We start from the raw sequence: 18,227 nt of genomic DNA on the forward strand, positions 1-18,227 counted from the left end.
AAAAACAAAACAAAACAAAAAAATGTCTATCTACTCTGTAAATATGGATAAAAATATGTCCACGTGTGTGTTCGGTTTTAAATGTCTGAGTTTACATGTTTCCTTTGTTAAGGAACACAAGTTAATACTAGTCATCTGGCTATTCAGATACTAGTTTAAAGCATAAACTGTTAATTCTTATTTAATTATAAGCTATAAGAAATAAATAAAACAGAACCTGAGAGGTCCATTTGACTAATATATCTACAGGACAACAAATTGGCCTGATTCTTGTTACCAAACTTAGAGATGTTTTCAAGATTAGCCTAGATATTTTTGGCTCAGATGTATTTAATAGATAATGGTTCTCAAACCCGTCAAAGATCTGATGATGTGGCATTTAAATTATTTAATAAAAAGCTTACTAGCTTACTATAACAAACAGAGACTCCCAGCTCCCAGCATTAACTCCCAAGGAAGATCTAGAACAACGACAAGATGAAGCCACCTAAACTGTGGACAACACTGACCACTGGGCAAGATGCCCCAACCCAACACCTGCTGCCAGGGATCCGGCCCAGAATGGACAAATGAGACACTGACAAGATAAGGTCATTTTTTCCCAAAGTTGCTCCTCCTCAGGGAGAATTTCACATTATGGGCCCAGCAGCCAAGATTGATGCTGTCCTGACACCTATTCTGCCAACATATGAAGACTACAGGAGCCTGGGATGAATGCGGTCCGGGCAATGGATAGTCTCTGTTGTTTTTTAATAGATTTGGAAGTCTGCACTCAGGTAAAATTTATCCTTCTCAGGTCTCTGATGGCACTGATGACTGGGTTAGCTGTAGCTTTGTCAGCTTAGAAACATCAGGCAACCAGAGTCTTCCATGAGGTTGCAGTCACCTTATTAACGCATTGATCAATGCATTAATTAATTAAAGACCACACTGTCATTGCATTAAAACTTAATAAGTTTGCCGGGTGGTGGTGGCGCACGCCTTTAATCCCAGCACTCAGGAGGCAGAGCCAGGTGGATCTCTGTGAGTTCGAGGCCAGCCTGGACTACCAAGTGAGTTCCAGGAAAAGGCGCAAAGCTACACAGAGAAACCCTGTCTCGAAAAACCAAAAAAAAAAAAAAAAAAAAAACTTAATAAGTTCAGAATTTAACATTAATAGAGTTTTGACAAGCTAATAGAGCAATGACTACTTATTGTTTGGATTATGAGCTCAAGATTTTGGATTTCTTCTGAATATAGATTTATAGACAGATACCTGTTACCTGCTTTTTCTATAATATGTATTTCACTACTGATTGATAACATTAATATATTTACTAAGGCTGTGAGCATAAAAATTCCAAATAAGTTAACTTTTGTCTCTAGTCTATATCTGCTTCAGTGGACTTCCATTTGGCTGGCAGACACATTCAGGCTTTGGCTACTGACTTCAGCCTGTGACATATGGACTTGCTGAAAGCTGATATGGACCTTCTCCACCGGGTCAACGAACCAGATGCTTCTAAATCCTCTCCTTGCTTTTGACTAACATTCTGGCTTTCTAGGGCCCTGAAAATAACATCCCAACATCAGCAGGAAGTAATTACAGAAGCAAAAATGTCGTCCTTATTCCCGTCTGGAATGTTAGATCAAAGAAAATTTTCTATCATAGGGAACATGAGATAAAGTAATAACTGGTCCCCATTCTCATTTCCAAGTTCCTTCAGGATAAGGAACTGTCAGCCATCACAGGGCTTTTGGCCCTTTTGCTTCTGCTAATTACTGCTGGCTCTTATGTCATTGATCCTTAACTGAATAATAATTCCTGTTTGGATGCCACTAAACTGATGATGCTAGAATCCCTCATCTTGCTTTCTGAGGTCATGTTACAGAATAGGCTAGGGATAAATCTCCATTTCTTACGACAAGGGGGACTATGTGTAGCCCTGGGAGAGAAATGATGTTTCTATATAGAACACTCCAGGCTGGTTAAGGATTCTATGACCAAAGTATGAGAAGGCCTCAACAAGCTGATGAAAATCATCAAAGAAAGGTTGGGGACCATCCAATAATGGTGCAAAGGACTCAAACTCAATATGAGATCCTCAACCAAGATATAAAAATGGGCCATCTGACTCAAGACAGAAATTTGCAACCTAGGAATTGACTACCCATGATTGGGTGTTCTCCAGTTACTAGGAGAGGAGGGAATGAAAGGGAAAAATCAGTAGCCATCTTGAGAGATGCTCCCCTCTCCCAAAGGTATTTGCTGACCAGCAATTTTAGAACTGACCAGAAGTTGAACTCATGGGAAGATAAGGCTGAAACAATAAATCTGAATGTATATATTCTGGGTTCAGCAAAAGCAGGACATAGGGAGTAAAAAAAAATAAATGTATGTCTCTGTAGATACCCTGCATCCTGTGAGCCATCAGTAACCTCATGCTTACAGTTCAGCAGTAACTTCAAAGAACTGCCTCACCCCAGCCCCCTTGTCCAGTCCCAAGATATGTAACTCTCTGCACGTAAACCTTTCCTATATAAACCCCTTGAAGTGAGTGCTCCTCCACCTGCTATGTGGAGTGTTTGGAATATGGACCAAGCCCCGGGCTTGCGTATTTAAAAAAAAAAACCTCTGTGTATTTGCTTCGGATATTGGTTTTGTAGCGGTCTTGCATGGGGGTCTTGTGACATGGGTACAACAGAACTGAGAAGCTTTCCAACTCTAAACATAATATCTGGACAGTAAATTTTATATATTGCTGAGTAAAAGATCGTATCTTATGTTTCGAGTGGGGTATGTGTGTTGTGTGTAAGCTTATGCCCCAAATAGCTTTGATTTATTTTTTAGACAGGATGTCCTGGAACTCACTATGCAGACCAGGCTGGCCTTGAATTCACAGAGATCTACCTGCCTATGAGTACTGGGATTAAAAGTGTGTACTACTGTGTCTGGCTCTAAAATAGTTTTGAATAGAAAACCACTCAATGTCTTCAGAAAAAAATGTCTTTTGGAGTTAAAAATTTTTTCATTATTGCTTTTCCTTTTAATGAAGAAAGCTAATGGCTAGAACTGCATAGTGATGTTTCACTAATATTTGTTGTATGTAGAACACATTTAGTACAGTTTATACTTTTTTGTTTTTTTTTTGAGTCAGGGCCCCATGTAGCCCAGGCTGGCCCCAAACTTCCTTTGTAGTCAAGGATTACCTTTAATTCCTGATCCTCCTGCCTTCACCTCCTAATGCTAAGATTACAAGTGTGCATCACGAGTCCCATTACACATCTTCTTTGAAAGTCAATGTTTTAAAAACCACTATTTATTACTACCATTTTTTTTGTGGTAATTTCAAGAAAAGTTCAATCTAAATGTTGAATTAAATATATAACCTTTGGTAGTTTGAATGTAATTGACCCCTGTAAGCTCAGGGAATGACACTATTGGGAGGTGTGGTTTTGTTGGAGTAGGTGTGGCCTTGTTGAAGGAAGTGGGTCACTGTGGAGGCAGGCTTTGAGGTCTCATATATGCTCAAGCCACACCCAGTGTCTCAGTTCACTTCCTGTTGCCTGTAGGATCCAGATGTAGCTCCTGCTCTGCTCTTGGCTCCTTCTCTAGCACCATGTCTGCCTGCCTGCCACCTTGTCCCACCAAGATGAAAATGGACTAAGCCTCTGGAACTGTAAGCCACCCAATTAAATTTTTTCCTTTATAAGAGTTGCAGCAGGGCTGGAGAGATGGTTCAGGGGTTAAGAGCACTGGCTGTTCTACCAGAGGTCCTGAGTTCAATTCCCAGCAATCACATGGTGGCTCAAAAACATCTGTATTGAGACCTGGTACCCTTTTCTGGCCTACAGGTATACATGTAAGCAGAACACTGTATACATAATTAAATAAATAAATCTTAAAAAAAAAAAAAGAGTTGCTGTGGTAATGGTGTCTTTTCACACAATAGAAACCCTAAGACAAACCTTTGTATACATGTAACTAGAATTTCTTTCTTTCTTTCTTTCTTTCTTTCTTTCTTTCTTTCTTTCTTTCTTTCTTTCTTTCTTTCTTTTTCTTTCTTTCTTTCTCTCTTTCTCTTTCTCTCCCTTTCTCTCTCTTTCTCTTTCTCTCTCTCTTTCTCTCTTTCTCTCTCTTTTTCTCTCTCTTCCTCTCTCTCTTTTTCTCTCTTTCTCTCTCTCTCTTTCTCTCTCTCTCTCTTTCTCTTTCTTTCTCTCTTTTTCTTTCTTTCTTTCTTTATCTCTCTTTCTTTCTTTCTTTTTTTTTTTTCGAGACAGGGTTTCTCTGTGTAGTTTTGGTGCCTGTCCTGGATCTCACTCTGTAGACCAGGCTGGCCTCGGATTTATAGAGATCCTCCTGACTCTGTCTCCCAAGTGCTGGGATTAAAAGCATGTACCACCACTGCTCAGCAAAATTTTTTCTTGATTTTAAATTTGAAAACAAAAATTCTATTAGCCTAGGAATGAAATTTAATTCTCTTGGTTTATTTTGATCTTTGGACTTTATTTTTTTATTTTTCATTTTTTCTAGAAAGAGTTTCTCTACATATAGTCTTGGAACTCACTCTGTAGACCAGGTTGGCCTTGAGTTCACAGAGATCCACCTGCCTCTGCATCCCTAGTGCCGGGATTAAAGGCGTGCATGACCACTACCCCACAATCTTTGGATTATTTTTAAAATTATAAATCAGTAGTTGGATTTCAAGATATAGAGACTTTATATAATATTTGTTAATATTTTGTTAATTTGAATTCTTTGTATGGATGTTACAATTCTCCCAGCATAGTACTTGTTGGAAAATATTGTTTGAATTAATGTTTGTATATGTTCATTTGAAATTATATTAAAATCAGGAAAATGTATATTTGTTATAATTTCCTTTCTGATTTTTACACATGTTTATAAACATTGCATGCATGTGGGTGGGTACATGTACATATGTGGGTGCATTGTGGAAGCAGAGGTTGCTATGTTCTTCAGTGATTCTCTACATTATGTGAAGAGGCAGGGTCACTTGCTGATCCCAGAGCTCATCAGTTCAACTAGTCTAGCAAGCCAGTTTGCTCCTGAGATCCCGTCTCCACTGCTAGCTTGCTGGGATGACAGGTGGGCCTCTACTCATGTCTGGCTTTTATGTGGGTGCTGGGCATCTGAACTCTGGTCCTCAGGCTTTACACCCTGAACCATCTCAGACCATCTTTTTCTTTATTTTTTTAGCACTGTTGGGAATGGAACCCAGGGCCTTACCCTGCAATGTAAGTGTTCTACCATTAAGCTTTGCTGTGGGATGTTCTGTATGGCAAATGTGTTGCTCTGATTGGTCAATAAATAAAACACTGATTGGCCAGTGGCTAGGCAGGAAGTATAGGCGTGGAGAGGAGAAAAGAAAGAACAGGAAGGCTGAAAGAGACACTGCCAGCCACCACCATGACAAGCTGCATGTGAAGATGCTGGTAAGCCACGAGCCACGTGGCAAGGTATAGATTTATAGAAATGGGTTAATTTATGATATAAGAACAGTTAGCAAGAAGCCTGCCACAGCCATACAGTTTGTAAGCAATATAAGCCTCTGTGTTTACTTGGTTGGGTCTGAGTGGCTGTGGGACTGGCGGGTGAGAGAGATTTGTCCTGACTGTGGGCCAGGCAGGAAAACTCTAGCTACAAAGCTTTATGCATGGCTCCTTGTGAGGAAAAAGACAAACTGGACAATGTTGAAAAATACATTTTGCAAACCGCAAACAAAGTATAGAGCAGAAGGGCCTGAGTGGACCTGTGCAGGTGAGAGTCTGCCTCCAGAATTCCCAAGGAAGGTCATCCAGGCCTGCACAGGGCCTTTCTGGGAGTGCAGAAGCCTGGTTTCCTGGCATGCTTGTCTGCGGCTCTAAATTAACCACAGAGAGTAGAGAACAGGGATCCCTGGCTTCCATGTCCCAGGACTGATATCCATTGCTGTCTATTGCCTGAGGAACAATTCACCTTATTTGTCAGTTCTGGTCAGTTTTAGCCTGAAGCAAAGCCAAGCTGGAAGATGGGCCCTTTCGTTGTTCTTAGATACTGTCTGCTTAGCAGGGGGCGGGCTACACAGTATAACACGGTGGGGAGGCAGCAAGCCCACAGGGTAGGAACATGGCCATAATTCAGAGAAGGGAGGGGTAAGAGTTTACCTTTTCCCTGTGCCAGGAAGAGCATCACCAAGGCATTAGTACCCTAAACTCCCAAATGCCCTGGTGGCATCCACAGCCCCAGGCCACTGGAGGACAGCTGGAACACAGTATGTTCTGGGAAGACTGGTGCCGAGGTGGGCCAGCTTCTCAGGGGAGACAAACACCGTATGGTCTGGATGGTGACCCCACTAATGTGCAAATTGGGAGAGTGCCCTCATGTCTTACACAGTCTTTGCAAATGTGATTCTAGAAAGGATTTCAGAGACCCAGAGCCGGAGTTTGGTCCCACTTCCAATGATAGATGTGAAGAAAAACAGAGAGAAAGGAGACTGACGCAGAGGACAAGCTAAGCGGGCAGAGACTGGAGGATGCAGCCAGGAGTCCAGCAGGCCTGGGCCGCCCCAAGCTGGGAGAGGCGGGAAAGAGCCTTCCTTAGCCTGCCAAGAAAGCAAGGAAAACTAAGGGACCGTGCTGCTGCTGTCCCTGCCAAACTACTAGATCTCTGGTCTCTAGAAATGTAAGCGCCCTCCCCCCGGCGCATGCCTCGTCCCCTCCTTTCTGCTCCGTCCGCACGCCCTCCCGCCCCCGCCTCGTCCTACACCAGCTGCAGGGGAGTATGCAAATCAGGTTCTCCTGCACAAGCTCTGATTGGAGGCGAAGACCCGGAAGGGGGTGGGGTGACGCTTCTGCAGCGGCCGCAGCACCGCGCCGCAGCACAGGCTTCTGGTGCCCAGGAGCGCCAGCTTCACAGGGGAGACAAACACCGCATGACGGTCCTCTGGGGTGGGCTTGCATCTTGTAATTTCTAGATCTGTGGACCGAAGATACAGATTTGGTAAGTGTTGGTGAGTGAAATGGAAAAGTCTGTTTTGAAAAAAGTCTCTTTCTGTAACTTCGGGACTCCACGGAGGCAGGAAACCTGCCCAGAGCCTTGATGGGAATCTGTAACTGGCGGGGAGGGGGGCGGGCGGCAAATCCATGGGAAGGCAGGTCTGTCTTCCGAGTTGGGATCCAGAAGCTTGTGTACACCTGTCATCAGCCTCAGAGGACATCCGCGCTCGATCGGGAGAGGGGAGCGGGAAGGGGGGGCGGGAGGGGGACAGAAAGAGGGGGGGCGGGGACAGGGAAGAGAGGGGGAAGATCTAAGGGAAAGAGAGGAAGGACGGACAGAGAAGGAAATGATCTTCTAAGAGTTGAGTTCAGAGAGAAGGGAACCTGTAATCGCTGAAAATGAAGTTACCGCTTCTTATCGGGTTGGGCATCTGGCTGAGGCGCATATCTGGATGATGGGGAGGATATTATTTTGTTGAGGAATGTCTTAGAATGAATTGTCTTTCTGGGACTGGCTGTCTGTGCCAGATGTGTGGATGTCACAGACTCAAACTCCTGATGCTCTGAGCTTGTTTCCTTAAAAACTTTTTTTTAAAGGTAGGGTCTTATGTATCCCTTGGAGCTGGAGTCCCTGTTCCTCCTGCCTTCATGGCCCCCGGGGCTAACATGAGAGGCATGCGTCACCTCACCTTGTGTTGGGGGTTGGGGACTTGTCGCCTAAGCAGACACTGCCAACTGAGCTTAGTTATCTTCCAAGACTGCACTTTGTAGAGAAGGCATGGGAGTGTGGCATCCCATCTTATTCTTAAAGCCTAAAGGTAACTACTGACAAAACACCTTCAAAGCCTCCCCGCCACACATATAGCTGAGGCACCTGTCTGAGGTTGGACACTTGTCTCTTCAAGTGCTTCTTGTCTTTCTGCTTAAGAAACTCACGGGCTGGTTCTGAACTTGTTTTCTGTGACAGACTCCCAGGTGCTCTTGTGTGTGGCCCACCATGCTCTGAGGGGGCCTCCCCTGCTTCCCTACTCAGCTGGTGGCAGTGCGTGTCCTGCTGCTCATGACAAGATGACTTCGCAGAGTTGCCAGAGGGGTCCAGGGAGTGCACACACGAACTACAAGGGCCCATGCCGTACTGCCTTCTGCAGTCATACCTCTTCCCTGCGTGGCTGCAACCTAGAACCGCCCAACAGATGTGGAGGGCAGAGCAAGCCAGTTCCGCCCGGCACTGTGGGCTCCTCATGGGTGACTGGCTTGCTGAGGATGCTATTGCTTCTGTGGTACATGTCCATGGCAGGTAGGATGTGGATGGAATGGGAAGGGACGGGGAGGCGGCTCTAGCTCCTGCTGTCCCTGGTGGGCTCCGCTGGGGGTCCCACTCACTGTGGTGGTGGCCCGCTGTCCCTTAGCCTGCCCTTGTCATAGTGCAGATATACTGACTGACTGCTCAGCTGTGCTTCGAAGACCCCCAGTGCGCAGTTTGCCCTGACTGCGTCCCTCTTGGTGCCTTGCTATCACCCATGATGTGGGAACTGGGGCAGGGTTGGAGAAAAGCCACCTTTGTTTCATCCAGGCGTCTTTACCAAAGTTTTGTCAGAGGTGGGGAGGGACAGTTTTCGTGTCATGGGCACGTACTCAGGGTCTTAGTTCTGTAGCTTGAGAAGCTGAGGTAAGGCACTGGCTGGTTCAGCTCTAGGATAACTTCCTGTTCTGTCCATCATAGCGGAGATCTTGCAGCCTTCACACTCAGCAGTGGCTCTAATCCCATTCAGGAGGCTGAAACCTCTCGCCATGACCATCTCCCAAAGTCCTCACTGCTCAATGCTGTCCCGGTGTGTGTGGGGGGGTGGGGTTTCACCATCAACATACACATTTGGGAAGGATGAAGAATTCAGTGCTTAGCACATCACCCAACACGCTCGCTGAAAATATAGCATCTGTGTTATACACCCAAATGGATCCACAGCTGAGGTGTGACTCTTATCAGACCTCTCTGTGGAAACTGATCAGTTGGGACCGATGAGATGATTTGGCAAATGGAGCCTGATGAGTTGGCTGCCTGGAGCCCACATGGTTTAAGGAGAGAACTCACTTCCGCAAATGTTTTCTGACCTCTCTAGAGATGCCCCTCCCCCCCCACTCAATAAATGTAATTTTTTAGTTAAAAATTAATTATCTAATTGTAAAATGTACAGAGATCTCTAACAGCCAAAACAAGCTCATCAAGAAAGGACAGGGCTGGGGGGGGGTCTAACTGGATTAACAAGGGCCCTTGGGTGAGAGCTGTTGTGAGCTACTCAAGGCTATAGGAAGTGCTGTCCATCACCTCCCAGGGACTGGGTACCAGGAGCCTCCTGTAACTGAGCTCTTGTATTGCCCTAGGTGGGCTGGAAGTGAAGACCACAGAGACACAGACGGTTTTCTTACACGACAATGTCACTGTACCCTGCAAAATCCCGGGGTCACCCCACCTGAACATCACGATTGTGGGAATCATCTGGTCTTGGAAGAAAGAGCGGAATGAATCTGCGGCCTCCATATACCAGTTTTATGGAAGTTACCGGGAGGCGACCCGACCTGGAGCCAATGTGTCATTGTTGGGGCTGGAATGGGGCGATGCCTCACTCTATCTGCCCAGGATCGAGCTGAGTGACGCAGGAGAGTACCGATGCAAGCTGGTGGTCACCCCTCAACAGGCAGAGGGGACGACCAGGCTAGATGTTGTGGGTGAGTCCTTGACGGAAGTGCCCGGTAGTTCCCATGGTGCTGAGGCTAGTGGTGGATGTGTGGATGGCCAAGCAGAGCCGGGGGTTAGGACGTGGGCGAAGGAGTCGGAGGGGCATGGTTTTCAGTTCTGTCCACTGCAACGCATGCCAGTAGGCAAAAGAGGATGAGGCAGGAGGATCTTGAATTTAAGGCCATCTGCGGCTTCACATTTTGTGTGGAGATGTATATAGCTTGATTGTCAAGTCTTTGCCAGGCTCCGGCTCCAACCCCCATTCCTGCTCCAACTAAACAAAACCAAAACAGTTTGACAACCTTTAGCAACTTACCAGTCCCTCTGAACTTCAGTGCCCTTTTCTGCGCTCAGAGGTAAAGAGAATCTACCTAAGAGCTGTAGGGAAGAGTCTGTGAGCAGCCGCTCTCTAGTGGCGGCCTCGGTAATGATGTACTTCACCTGTTACGTGGACCGTCCATGTTCACCGAAGAGGTGCCTCTGGGAGGTGCCTGGGAGAAGAGCTCAGTGCCAGGCTGGCCTCCACAGATCTCAACCCAGATGCAGCTTTGCTGCTCCCAACCTGAGAGACTGGACCAAACATTGAATATCTTTGGAGGGAAATTTTCCCATGAGTCAAACGGGATGGGCTCTCACTACGTTGCTGAAAGGCGGCTTGAACAGAAGCAGAATTGTTCTGCGGCTCCAACCAGCCTTTCCAGACTGCGTGTCTGTGGCCGCTTCTGCCTTCAGTCCCGATGCATTCACCTGCAGCTACTGAGGTCAGCATCCTTAGCCATTTCCTGCTGCCAGGGTGTTGTGCATTTGGGTATTAGTTAGCCTCGCCGGCACAGCATGTTTGTTTGTTTGTTTGGAGATAGTTTCATGTATCCCTGGAAGGTGGCTCTGGACTTGCTGTGTGGCTGAGTCCCCTTTGTGTATTTTGGATAGAAGACCTTTATTGCATATATATATTTCACAAAATATGTCCTTGAAGTCTTGCTTATCATTTTACGTTGACAACTTCTACACAGAAGTGTTGAATTTTCACTAATCCTAACACTATTTTTCCTTAATAGTTTATGACCTGACATTATTTCCTTATTTGGCTTTTTGGAAAGCGGTTTCAGGTAGCCTAGGCTGGCCAGGATTTGCTATGTAGCTGCAGATGGCCTTGCACTCTGACCCTCGCGCCCCCCTCTCCCGCGTGCTGGCGCTGCGGATCGTGCCTCCCCACCACGCCTCATTATCAGGATCACAGCAGCTTTCCTTAGGGACACTTCCTGGGAGGTGCTTTTGTGCCTCTGACTAGGTCCAGGGTGACTGCATCTTCCTGCAGGATCTCTTTAACCTGCACGGGTCATTTCCAAGGCAAACATGCTAAGAATCAGTGTCCACTGTGGCTGCACGCCAGTGCTTCCTCAGAATCTGAGGAGTGTCTGACACTCGCCTCATGAACTCGGCTTGACAAAATTGCTGTGCAAATGGGGATCACGGCGTGCCCAGAAGAGTTGATTAAGCAGAGTCTGAATGTGTTCAGTCACCCACCCCCAGCGCTTGCCCAGGGGTCAAACATACCAATAAGATCTTCTCTGTCTACCTCCAGGGAGCTCCCAGCCTGGTGTGGTAAACTGGGGGTCCCCAAACTCATTGCTGAGGTAGAAGCCATTCAGTGTGGTGTGAGGAGAGAAAACCAGTGGTTGGCCCTGGTCAAATTGTGGTTCTTTTCTCTGGCAGCTTCTCCGGCCATGAAATTGTTTGTGAAACCAGCTACAGAGAGAAATGGTGAAGAAGAGTTCGTTATATGCAAGGTGGATGGGTTCTACCCAGCAGCCATTGACATAAAGTGGGAGGAGAGCACCCTGAATGATCCCCACTTCCGAGCGATCACTGAGGGCATAATCACTGGTCCCGCTGTGAGGAATGATGATGGTACCTTCAGTGTTACCAGCTCCTTGGCCCTGAAACCAGCCCTGGAAGACCACGGGAATACCTTCACCTGTGTGGTGTCCCACAGATCCTTACTTGACTCCAAGAGGCTCAGTGTTACACTGCCTGAGAAAAGTAAGCATCCCCCTGCTCCCCCACTCCAGGACATGTGACTATCCCCCTGCCCCCCCACTCGAGGACATGTGACCAGAAGTTTGGGATTTTGAGACGTCTAGGATCTTTGCTGGGGAAGGAGAGGAAATTTGGGGCCGAAGGAGAACAAACTAGATCTAGTTCATCTCAGACCCCAGAGCCAGCAGTCCAGATTTAGGTCCTGTGCTGATGGCCTAGAGGTAGATGCAGGGGTTGGGGTTTGGGGTGGGGGCAGATAGGGCCATCAGGACTGTTTGTCAGCTCAGAACACCTTCAGAGTCTGGATGTTCCCATGACAGGTAGTGGGCAGTGTGTGTGTGTGTGTGTGTGTGTGTGTGTGTGTGTGTGTGTGTGTGTGTGTGTATGTCTGTGTGTATAGAGACAGACAGACAGACACACACACACACACACACACACAGAGAGAGAGAGAGAGAGAGAGAGAGAGAGAGAGAGAGAGAGAGAGAGAGAGAGAGAGGTGGCTGTGCCAGCTGAGCTGTTCTTAGAGTAAGGACTAGAAGCATGTGTGGATGCAACTTAAATATGCTGGTGTATTGAATATGCACTTTGGTTTGGGTGGATGTGTTATATGGTGTAGTCTAGAACCCATAAATCTGTGTGTGACGTATGGTCTTTGATATTACTTAGACCTTATTTTATCTCTCGTATACTCTTTTCCCTCTTTCCTTCCCCCTTCTCTTTCTCTCTCTCCTCCCTCCCTTCCTTTCTTTTACACGTTTGTGTATGTGTATAAGGTGTGCACAATGGTGCCTGTGCGGCCATCAGAGAACAGCTTGATGAAGTCAGTTCCCTTCTTCAGTGGGCGGCAGTGAACCACCTCAACTCAGTGAGTCATCACGTAGACCCTCCTTTCTTTTGGTACAGGCTCTAACGTTGCTCAGGCTGGCCTTGAATTTGCTATGGCGTCTAGGATGACCTTGCATGTTTGATCTTCCAACTTCTACTTCCGGAAGGCTAGAGTTATAGTCATATGTCACTACGCCCGATTTATGCGGTGCTGGGCCTTGAACCCAGGGCTTGGTGCATGCTGGACATGCACTCCACAGTGGAGCTACATCTCCACTCCCTTCGTTCCTTCCTTCCTTCCTTCCTTCCTCCCTCCCTCCCTCCCTCCCTTCCTTCCTTCCTTTTTTGAGGCAGGGTTTCAATCTGCAGCCCAGCTGGCTTGAGCTCCTGAACACCTAAGGCTGGGCTCCCAGGTGTGCACCACCATGCCTGACGTCAACCTGTGCTTTGCTGTGCTACACACCCCGACGTCTGAGGACGTGTGTGATAGCAGTGGTGTTGCTAATCCACGACAGAGGCCTGGTGGGGGATCTCTGGTGGGACTTGACATCAGCCACGTAGACTGTAACACCAGTCCTCTGTAGTCTTGGGCCCTCACCGGGGTCGGCTGCTCTTCTGGTTGTAGTCGTAAAATACTCCGACAAAGGCAATCGCTGAAGAAAGGCTTATTCTTGGCTTACCGATCCAGGGTGCAGTCCACCAAGGCAAGAAGATGGCGGCAGCAGATGGCCTCAGTGTGTGTGCAGTCAGGACACGGAGGACACTGAGCGCTCGGCTTGCTGAGTCCCGACCCCCGGGACAGCGTCAGCCACAGTTAAAGTGTGTCCTCCTACCTCGGTTAACCTAGTGTAGATAACCTTTCACAGACTGCACAGAGGACTGTCTGAGAGGTGATTCTCAGTCTGGTCAAATTGACAGTATGAACCATCATAACCTCCTCTCTCTCCTCTCTCTCCAGGACCTATGGAGATATACTTTACCATTGTTGGTCCCTGTGTTCTCCTGGGTTTGGTGATAGTTTATTGCCTCTGGAGATGGTAAGAACCAGTAAGACAAAGCACAGGCCTGTGGCTAGAGCTTGGCTTCAGGTGTTTGTGATCACAGTCACTGGACACTGTCAGGGAGGTCTGGGGGTGGGTGCTGGGGATACTGTGTGTTGTTTTCTGATGTTAGTTTAGGAAAGAGTTTCCCCATCTGGTCTCTTCTCCGTGACTCTGTGGAGACTCTGTGGAGAAGGGCTGTGGAGCCGCTGCCTGTCCATGGGATACGACTTTCCCTGTGAATTGATCCAACCTTATCAGTTGAGAGCAGGGCTTTGAACTAGGAGTGGACTGTAGTGTTCAGTCACACAAAAACCCTTAGCTGAGGGGGCAGTTCCCTCATTGCTCACGTTTGTTAACACCTTAGTGGGCTAACTGACCATAGGTTTTCAGTGGGGTGACCAAGAATTTCCAATTCCCCTAGATGTTTCTAAATTAGGTTTTCAGCTATCACCCAAAGAAAGAGAACGGTGCAGCTGCTTTAGAGGCTCAGGACCAAGTGTTAATGTGCTGGTTAGAAGATTCTAGAAAGTCAAGTGGACCTTCATAACTCATGGGTCAGCCAAGGCTAATGTGTGCGAGGCTAATGCTTCTCTTTGTACTACATCAGGGGCAGTGGGAGAGTCAGACAAGGAAATAAGGACCTCTGGGCTGCAGAGATGATGCTCTTGTAGAGGGCCCAGCACCCACATGGCGGCTCACAACCTCTTGAAAACATCTCATCTCCACTGGATCATGCACACCTATGGTGAACATAAACTCATGCAGGAACGCACACAAACACATAAAGATAATACAGAAATAAGTCGGCTTGAAGAAGAGGAAGAAGAAAAAAAGAAAGGCTGCTGATACAACACAGACCAGCTGTTTTCTGGAAGTTATTTTCCTAGTTGGGGCTGAGCCAATGGGAAGCCTGTGCGTAAGGTTTTACGGATCTCTAATCTGATCTAGGTGCTGCTTGTCATCTTACAGGAACCCTTAAGTGAAGGGGCGCAAAGGCAGTGAGTGGCTCGACCTGGGTCCTCGCAGAGCCGTCCCTCTGTCTTTACCTCGTCCACAAGTGGGCAGTCCCTTGATTTCGTGGCATTTGCTAAGAAAACTTAAGCTGCAATTTTTAAAGATCCATTTTTAGGATTATTTTCTACGTGAGACACTTAATCATGAAAACACAGTGAGCCAAAGCTCCCAGTGAAAACTGTCCGTGGGGGCGTTTCCAGCTCTAAGTGCCTACTAAGATAAATAACTTAACGATGCACCGCAGGGCCTTGAAAAACAAGCTCAAGCCAAACCCCAAATCTGTAGTGGGAAAGAGTTAAGATCAGGGCAGGGATTGATCAAACGGAAATGAAAAATTACAAAATTTGTAAATCTGATCAACAAACCCCAGCTAACTGGCAGAAAGCAAAGCCTCACCTAATAAAGTCAGAGGTGCCAAAGGAGCCATTCAGAAACTCAGGGAGCACCAGGACATTCTTTAAAAGTAGATATTCCACTAAATTAGAAAATTTTAAAGTATTGGATGAATTACTTTGTGGATATGATCTACCAGAATTAAACCCAGATGAGATAAATGATTTAAACAAAACTGTTAGGAGCAGTGAGATTGATGTTGCAATAATACTGGTGATAATGATAATAATAATGATAAACAACAACATCACCAAACAAAGCAGTGTTCAGGCGCTGACGGATTCACTGGTAAAAGCTACCAGATGGTCAATGAAGTGCTGTCAGCAGCCGCTCTGAAGGGAGGAAAGACCACTGCCAAACTCCCTTACAAGCCCAGCGTTAGCACCAGAACAAAACTGGATGGAGACACAACAAGAAAGGAAGGAAGGTTGTTTTTCTAAACACTCGTTATTTATTTATTTATTTATTGCATGCGTGTGAGCTTATCCGTGGATGTGGAGGTCAGGAAAGGAAATTACTGTGTTTCCACTCAGGCAGGAGAGAGGGTGTCCACTTTCTCCGCCCTTATACAATACACTTCTTGGAGTCTTAGCTAGAGCAGTATGACCGGAGAAGCAAACAATTATTTATATCTATCTGTTTATCTATCGTCTGTCTGTCTGTCTGTCTGTCTGTCTGTAATCGAGGCAAATAGAAGGAATGTCAGGACCAGTAAGATGGCTCAGCCTGGGCCCCTGAGTTCCATCCCAGAACACAAGTAAAGGTGGCGGGAGAGAGCCAACTTTGTCTGGTTGCCCTTTGACCTCCACGCACTCTCCATGGCATGCCCTTCCCATCATGCACAGACACAATAAAACAAGGAGTGTGGAGTAGAGATATGAAGGAAACACCAAAGTCTCCTGATGTGCAAGTGACGAATGCACGAGAGACCCCAACAGTGCCACCCGTATACTGCCTATGTTGATGTTTTCAAGTGACCTTTAGTGTCTGTGACTAGGAATTTGTAGAGCTGCGTATCTGAACTTGATGTATTATTCAAAAGTTTACAAAGCCAAGTGACCCATGGTTGCTCTCTTTTATACGAAATGTATCAAGACCAAGGAAAGACTTGACAAGCACAACCCTGCTATGTGAAGCCCGTGTCTACCTCTGTTTGCCTTGAGATAAGTGTTTTGTTATGTTTGTATGAGATGCACTTGCACTGCAGAGAAAGGGTCTGTTTGTGGACACAGTTCTAAAACCGTTTACAGTGTAGAACCGTTGTCCTGCGGGCCAGTCTTACGCTGTTCTTCACTAACAGATGGTGAATTAATAGAGAAGAGATTTCTGTGCAATGACGGTGATCGGTGCTGCCCCCTTCCTAGTGTTACGTAAGCCTTCGAAGATGCACAGCTTAGGAGAACAGGAAGTTAACGGCCTCCAAACTAGAACTGGTAATGGTGCTATCTGAGGCAGGCTAGGAAACAGCGGGGAGAAGGGAGAGGATGGAATGCCCTGCCCTGGAGTCTGGTTGGAGCCTCTCACAGTTTGAGTTGTGTGACAGTGGCTGACGACAGGTCATTTACGTTAAGAGTGTTAAAAGAGCAACACGCCAGGCCTTGGCGGACCAGGGGAGGCCTCCCTCCTCTCCCGCATGTTATTGGGAACCTCCCAGTAAGAATCGCTGTGTTTACCGTGTTTACCAAGGAAAGACTTGACAAGCATAACCCTGCTACGTGAAGCCCGTGTTTACCGTGGGATGCTCTAACTGCCCGTGTCTCTGCAACCTAGACTTGTCCGCTGCCAGGGGCACCTCAGGGGCTACCCTGTGGAGACAGTGGCTTCCAGAGCCATCCGAATTCTTTGTGTAAGCCAGACACGGCATTGCACAGCTTTAATCTAGCACTTGGAGGCAGATGTCTGTGAGTTTGAGGCCAGCTTGATCCACAATGAGACACCGTCTTAAACAAGTAAGATAAATAGTGAATTCTATGTATTAGTATTGTAAAGCCGATGAAGGGCGGCTGTTCTCTGGGAAGCCCTCAATCATGGGCTCTGATTTTTTTTTTTTTTTTTTTACTTTCTCCCAAGTGCCTTTTCTCAATAATTGTATTGAAATGTATAGTAAAATCTTTTTGTAATAAACTCTAAATATCCTTTGCGATGGTTCGTTTTGAAATTCTTTTCTTCAGTGAAGTCAGAATCTGAGTTTCCTGTGGCAAAGTTAAGAATCCAGCTGCACCTGAGTCAAGGCCTCCGAAAGATCAAAGCACGCTCGTGCTGCTGGGGGCAGTTCTGGGCTGTCTCCACACCACGGCCACAGGCATCTTTTGTGAGGCCTGTGGTGGATTCTTTGGAACTTTGTGGGTGAACCCCCTATGGGCCTGCATGCTACTTTGGTTTCTTTGTTTCTTCTGTTTTCTGTCAGGACCCATAATCCTGGGAGCCAGCCATGCTGTCCCTGGGTCAAATTGGGCACTGGTCGGCCTTTCTGGGGGACATCATTATGAGGCTGACTCTCCAGACATCGCAAGCCTCTATCTTATTCAAGGATTCTCCTGCTGTGACAAACCGCCATAACCCAAGCAGCTCAGGGAGGAAGGGGTTTGTTTGGCTCACACTCCCATGTCACTGTTCATCACTGAAGGAAGTCAGGACAGGAACTCAAACAGGGCAGGAACCTGGAGACAAGAACTAATGCAGAGGCCATGGAGGAGTGCTGCTTCCTGGCTTGCTCAGTCTGCTTTCTTGTAGAACCCAGGACCACCAGCCAGGGATGGCCCCACCCACAATGGGCTGGGCCTGCTTCCATCAATCACTAATTAAGAAAATGCCTACAGGCTTGCCTACAGCCTGATCTTACAGAGGCGTTTCCTTCCTTCCTTCCTTCCTTCCTTCCTTCCTTCCTTCCTTCCTTCCTTCCTTCCTTCCTTCCTTCCTTCCTTCCTTCCTTCCTCCCTCCCTCCCTCCCTCCCTCCCTCCCCCCCTCCCCCCTCCCTCCCTCTCTCCTTCCCTCCCCCCCTCCCCCCCTCCCTCCCTCCCTCCCTCCCTCCCTCCCTCCCTCCCTCCCTCCCTCCCTCCCTCCTTCCTTCCTTCCTTCCTTCCTTCCTTCCTTCCTTCCTTCCTTCCTTCCTTCCTTCCTTCCTTCCTTCTAAAGGTTGTATAAGGCCAGATTATGAGGGTGTTACAAACCGGGTGATCTGTCAAGGATTTTCAAT

General features: G+C 47.1%; 1 protein-coding gene and 1 long non-coding RNA gene across 8 annotated transcripts in view; both read left to right on the forward strand.

Moving 5' to 3' along the window:
• LOC143266896 (uncharacterized) overlaps positions 1 to 4,192 on the forward strand; it is a 41,466-nt gene extending 37,274 nt beyond the window's left edge. For 3 of the 6 annotated variants that reach the window (XR_013041715.1, XR_013041714.1, XR_013041713.1), the window contains one exon: positions 425 to 1,105. This is a non-coding gene — a long non-coding RNA (uncharacterized LOC143266896). Of the gene's footprint in view, positions 1 to 424; positions 1,108 to 3,552 lie in introns of those variants that run through there. The other 3 variants (XR_013041716.1, XR_013041718.1, XR_013041712.1) reach the window with 2 other exon arrangements.
• Positions 4,193 to 6,805: 2,613 nt separating this feature from the next.
• On the forward strand, positions 6,806 to 17,171 carry Ncr3lg1 (natural killer cell cytotoxicity receptor 3 ligand 1). Of its 2 annotated transcripts, XM_076542756.1 has the most exons (7): positions 6,806 to 6,982; positions 7,946 to 8,275; positions 9,361 to 9,705; positions 11,432 to 11,758; positions 12,529 to 12,620; positions 13,539 to 13,617; positions 14,231 to 17,165. In XM_076542756.1, the coding sequence occupies exons 2-6, from the start codon at positions 8,047 to 8,049 to the stop codon at positions 13,593 to 13,595; spliced, it is 1,050 nt and encodes a 349-aa protein (XP_076398871.1). In that variant the 5' UTR covers positions 6,806 to 6,982; positions 7,946 to 8,046; the 3' UTR covers positions 13,596 to 13,617; positions 14,231 to 17,165. The 2 variants fall into 2 exon arrangements, with proteins under 2 accessions (XP_076398871.1, XP_042132686.2); XM_042276752.2 differs by lacking the exon at positions 12,529 to 12,620 and having other exon boundaries at positions 6,807 to 6,982; positions 14,231 to 17,171.
• Positions 17,172 to 18,227: the final 1,056 nt, after the last annotated feature.

The sequence above is a fragment of the Peromyscus maniculatus genome, chromosome 1, assembly GCF_049852395.1.
Source record: "Peromyscus maniculatus bairdii isolate BWxNUB_F1_BW_parent chromosome 1, HU_Pman_BW_mat_3.1, whole genome shotgun sequence".
Classification (NCBI taxonomy): Eukaryota; Metazoa; Chordata; class Mammalia; order Rodentia; family Cricetidae; genus Peromyscus; species Peromyscus maniculatus.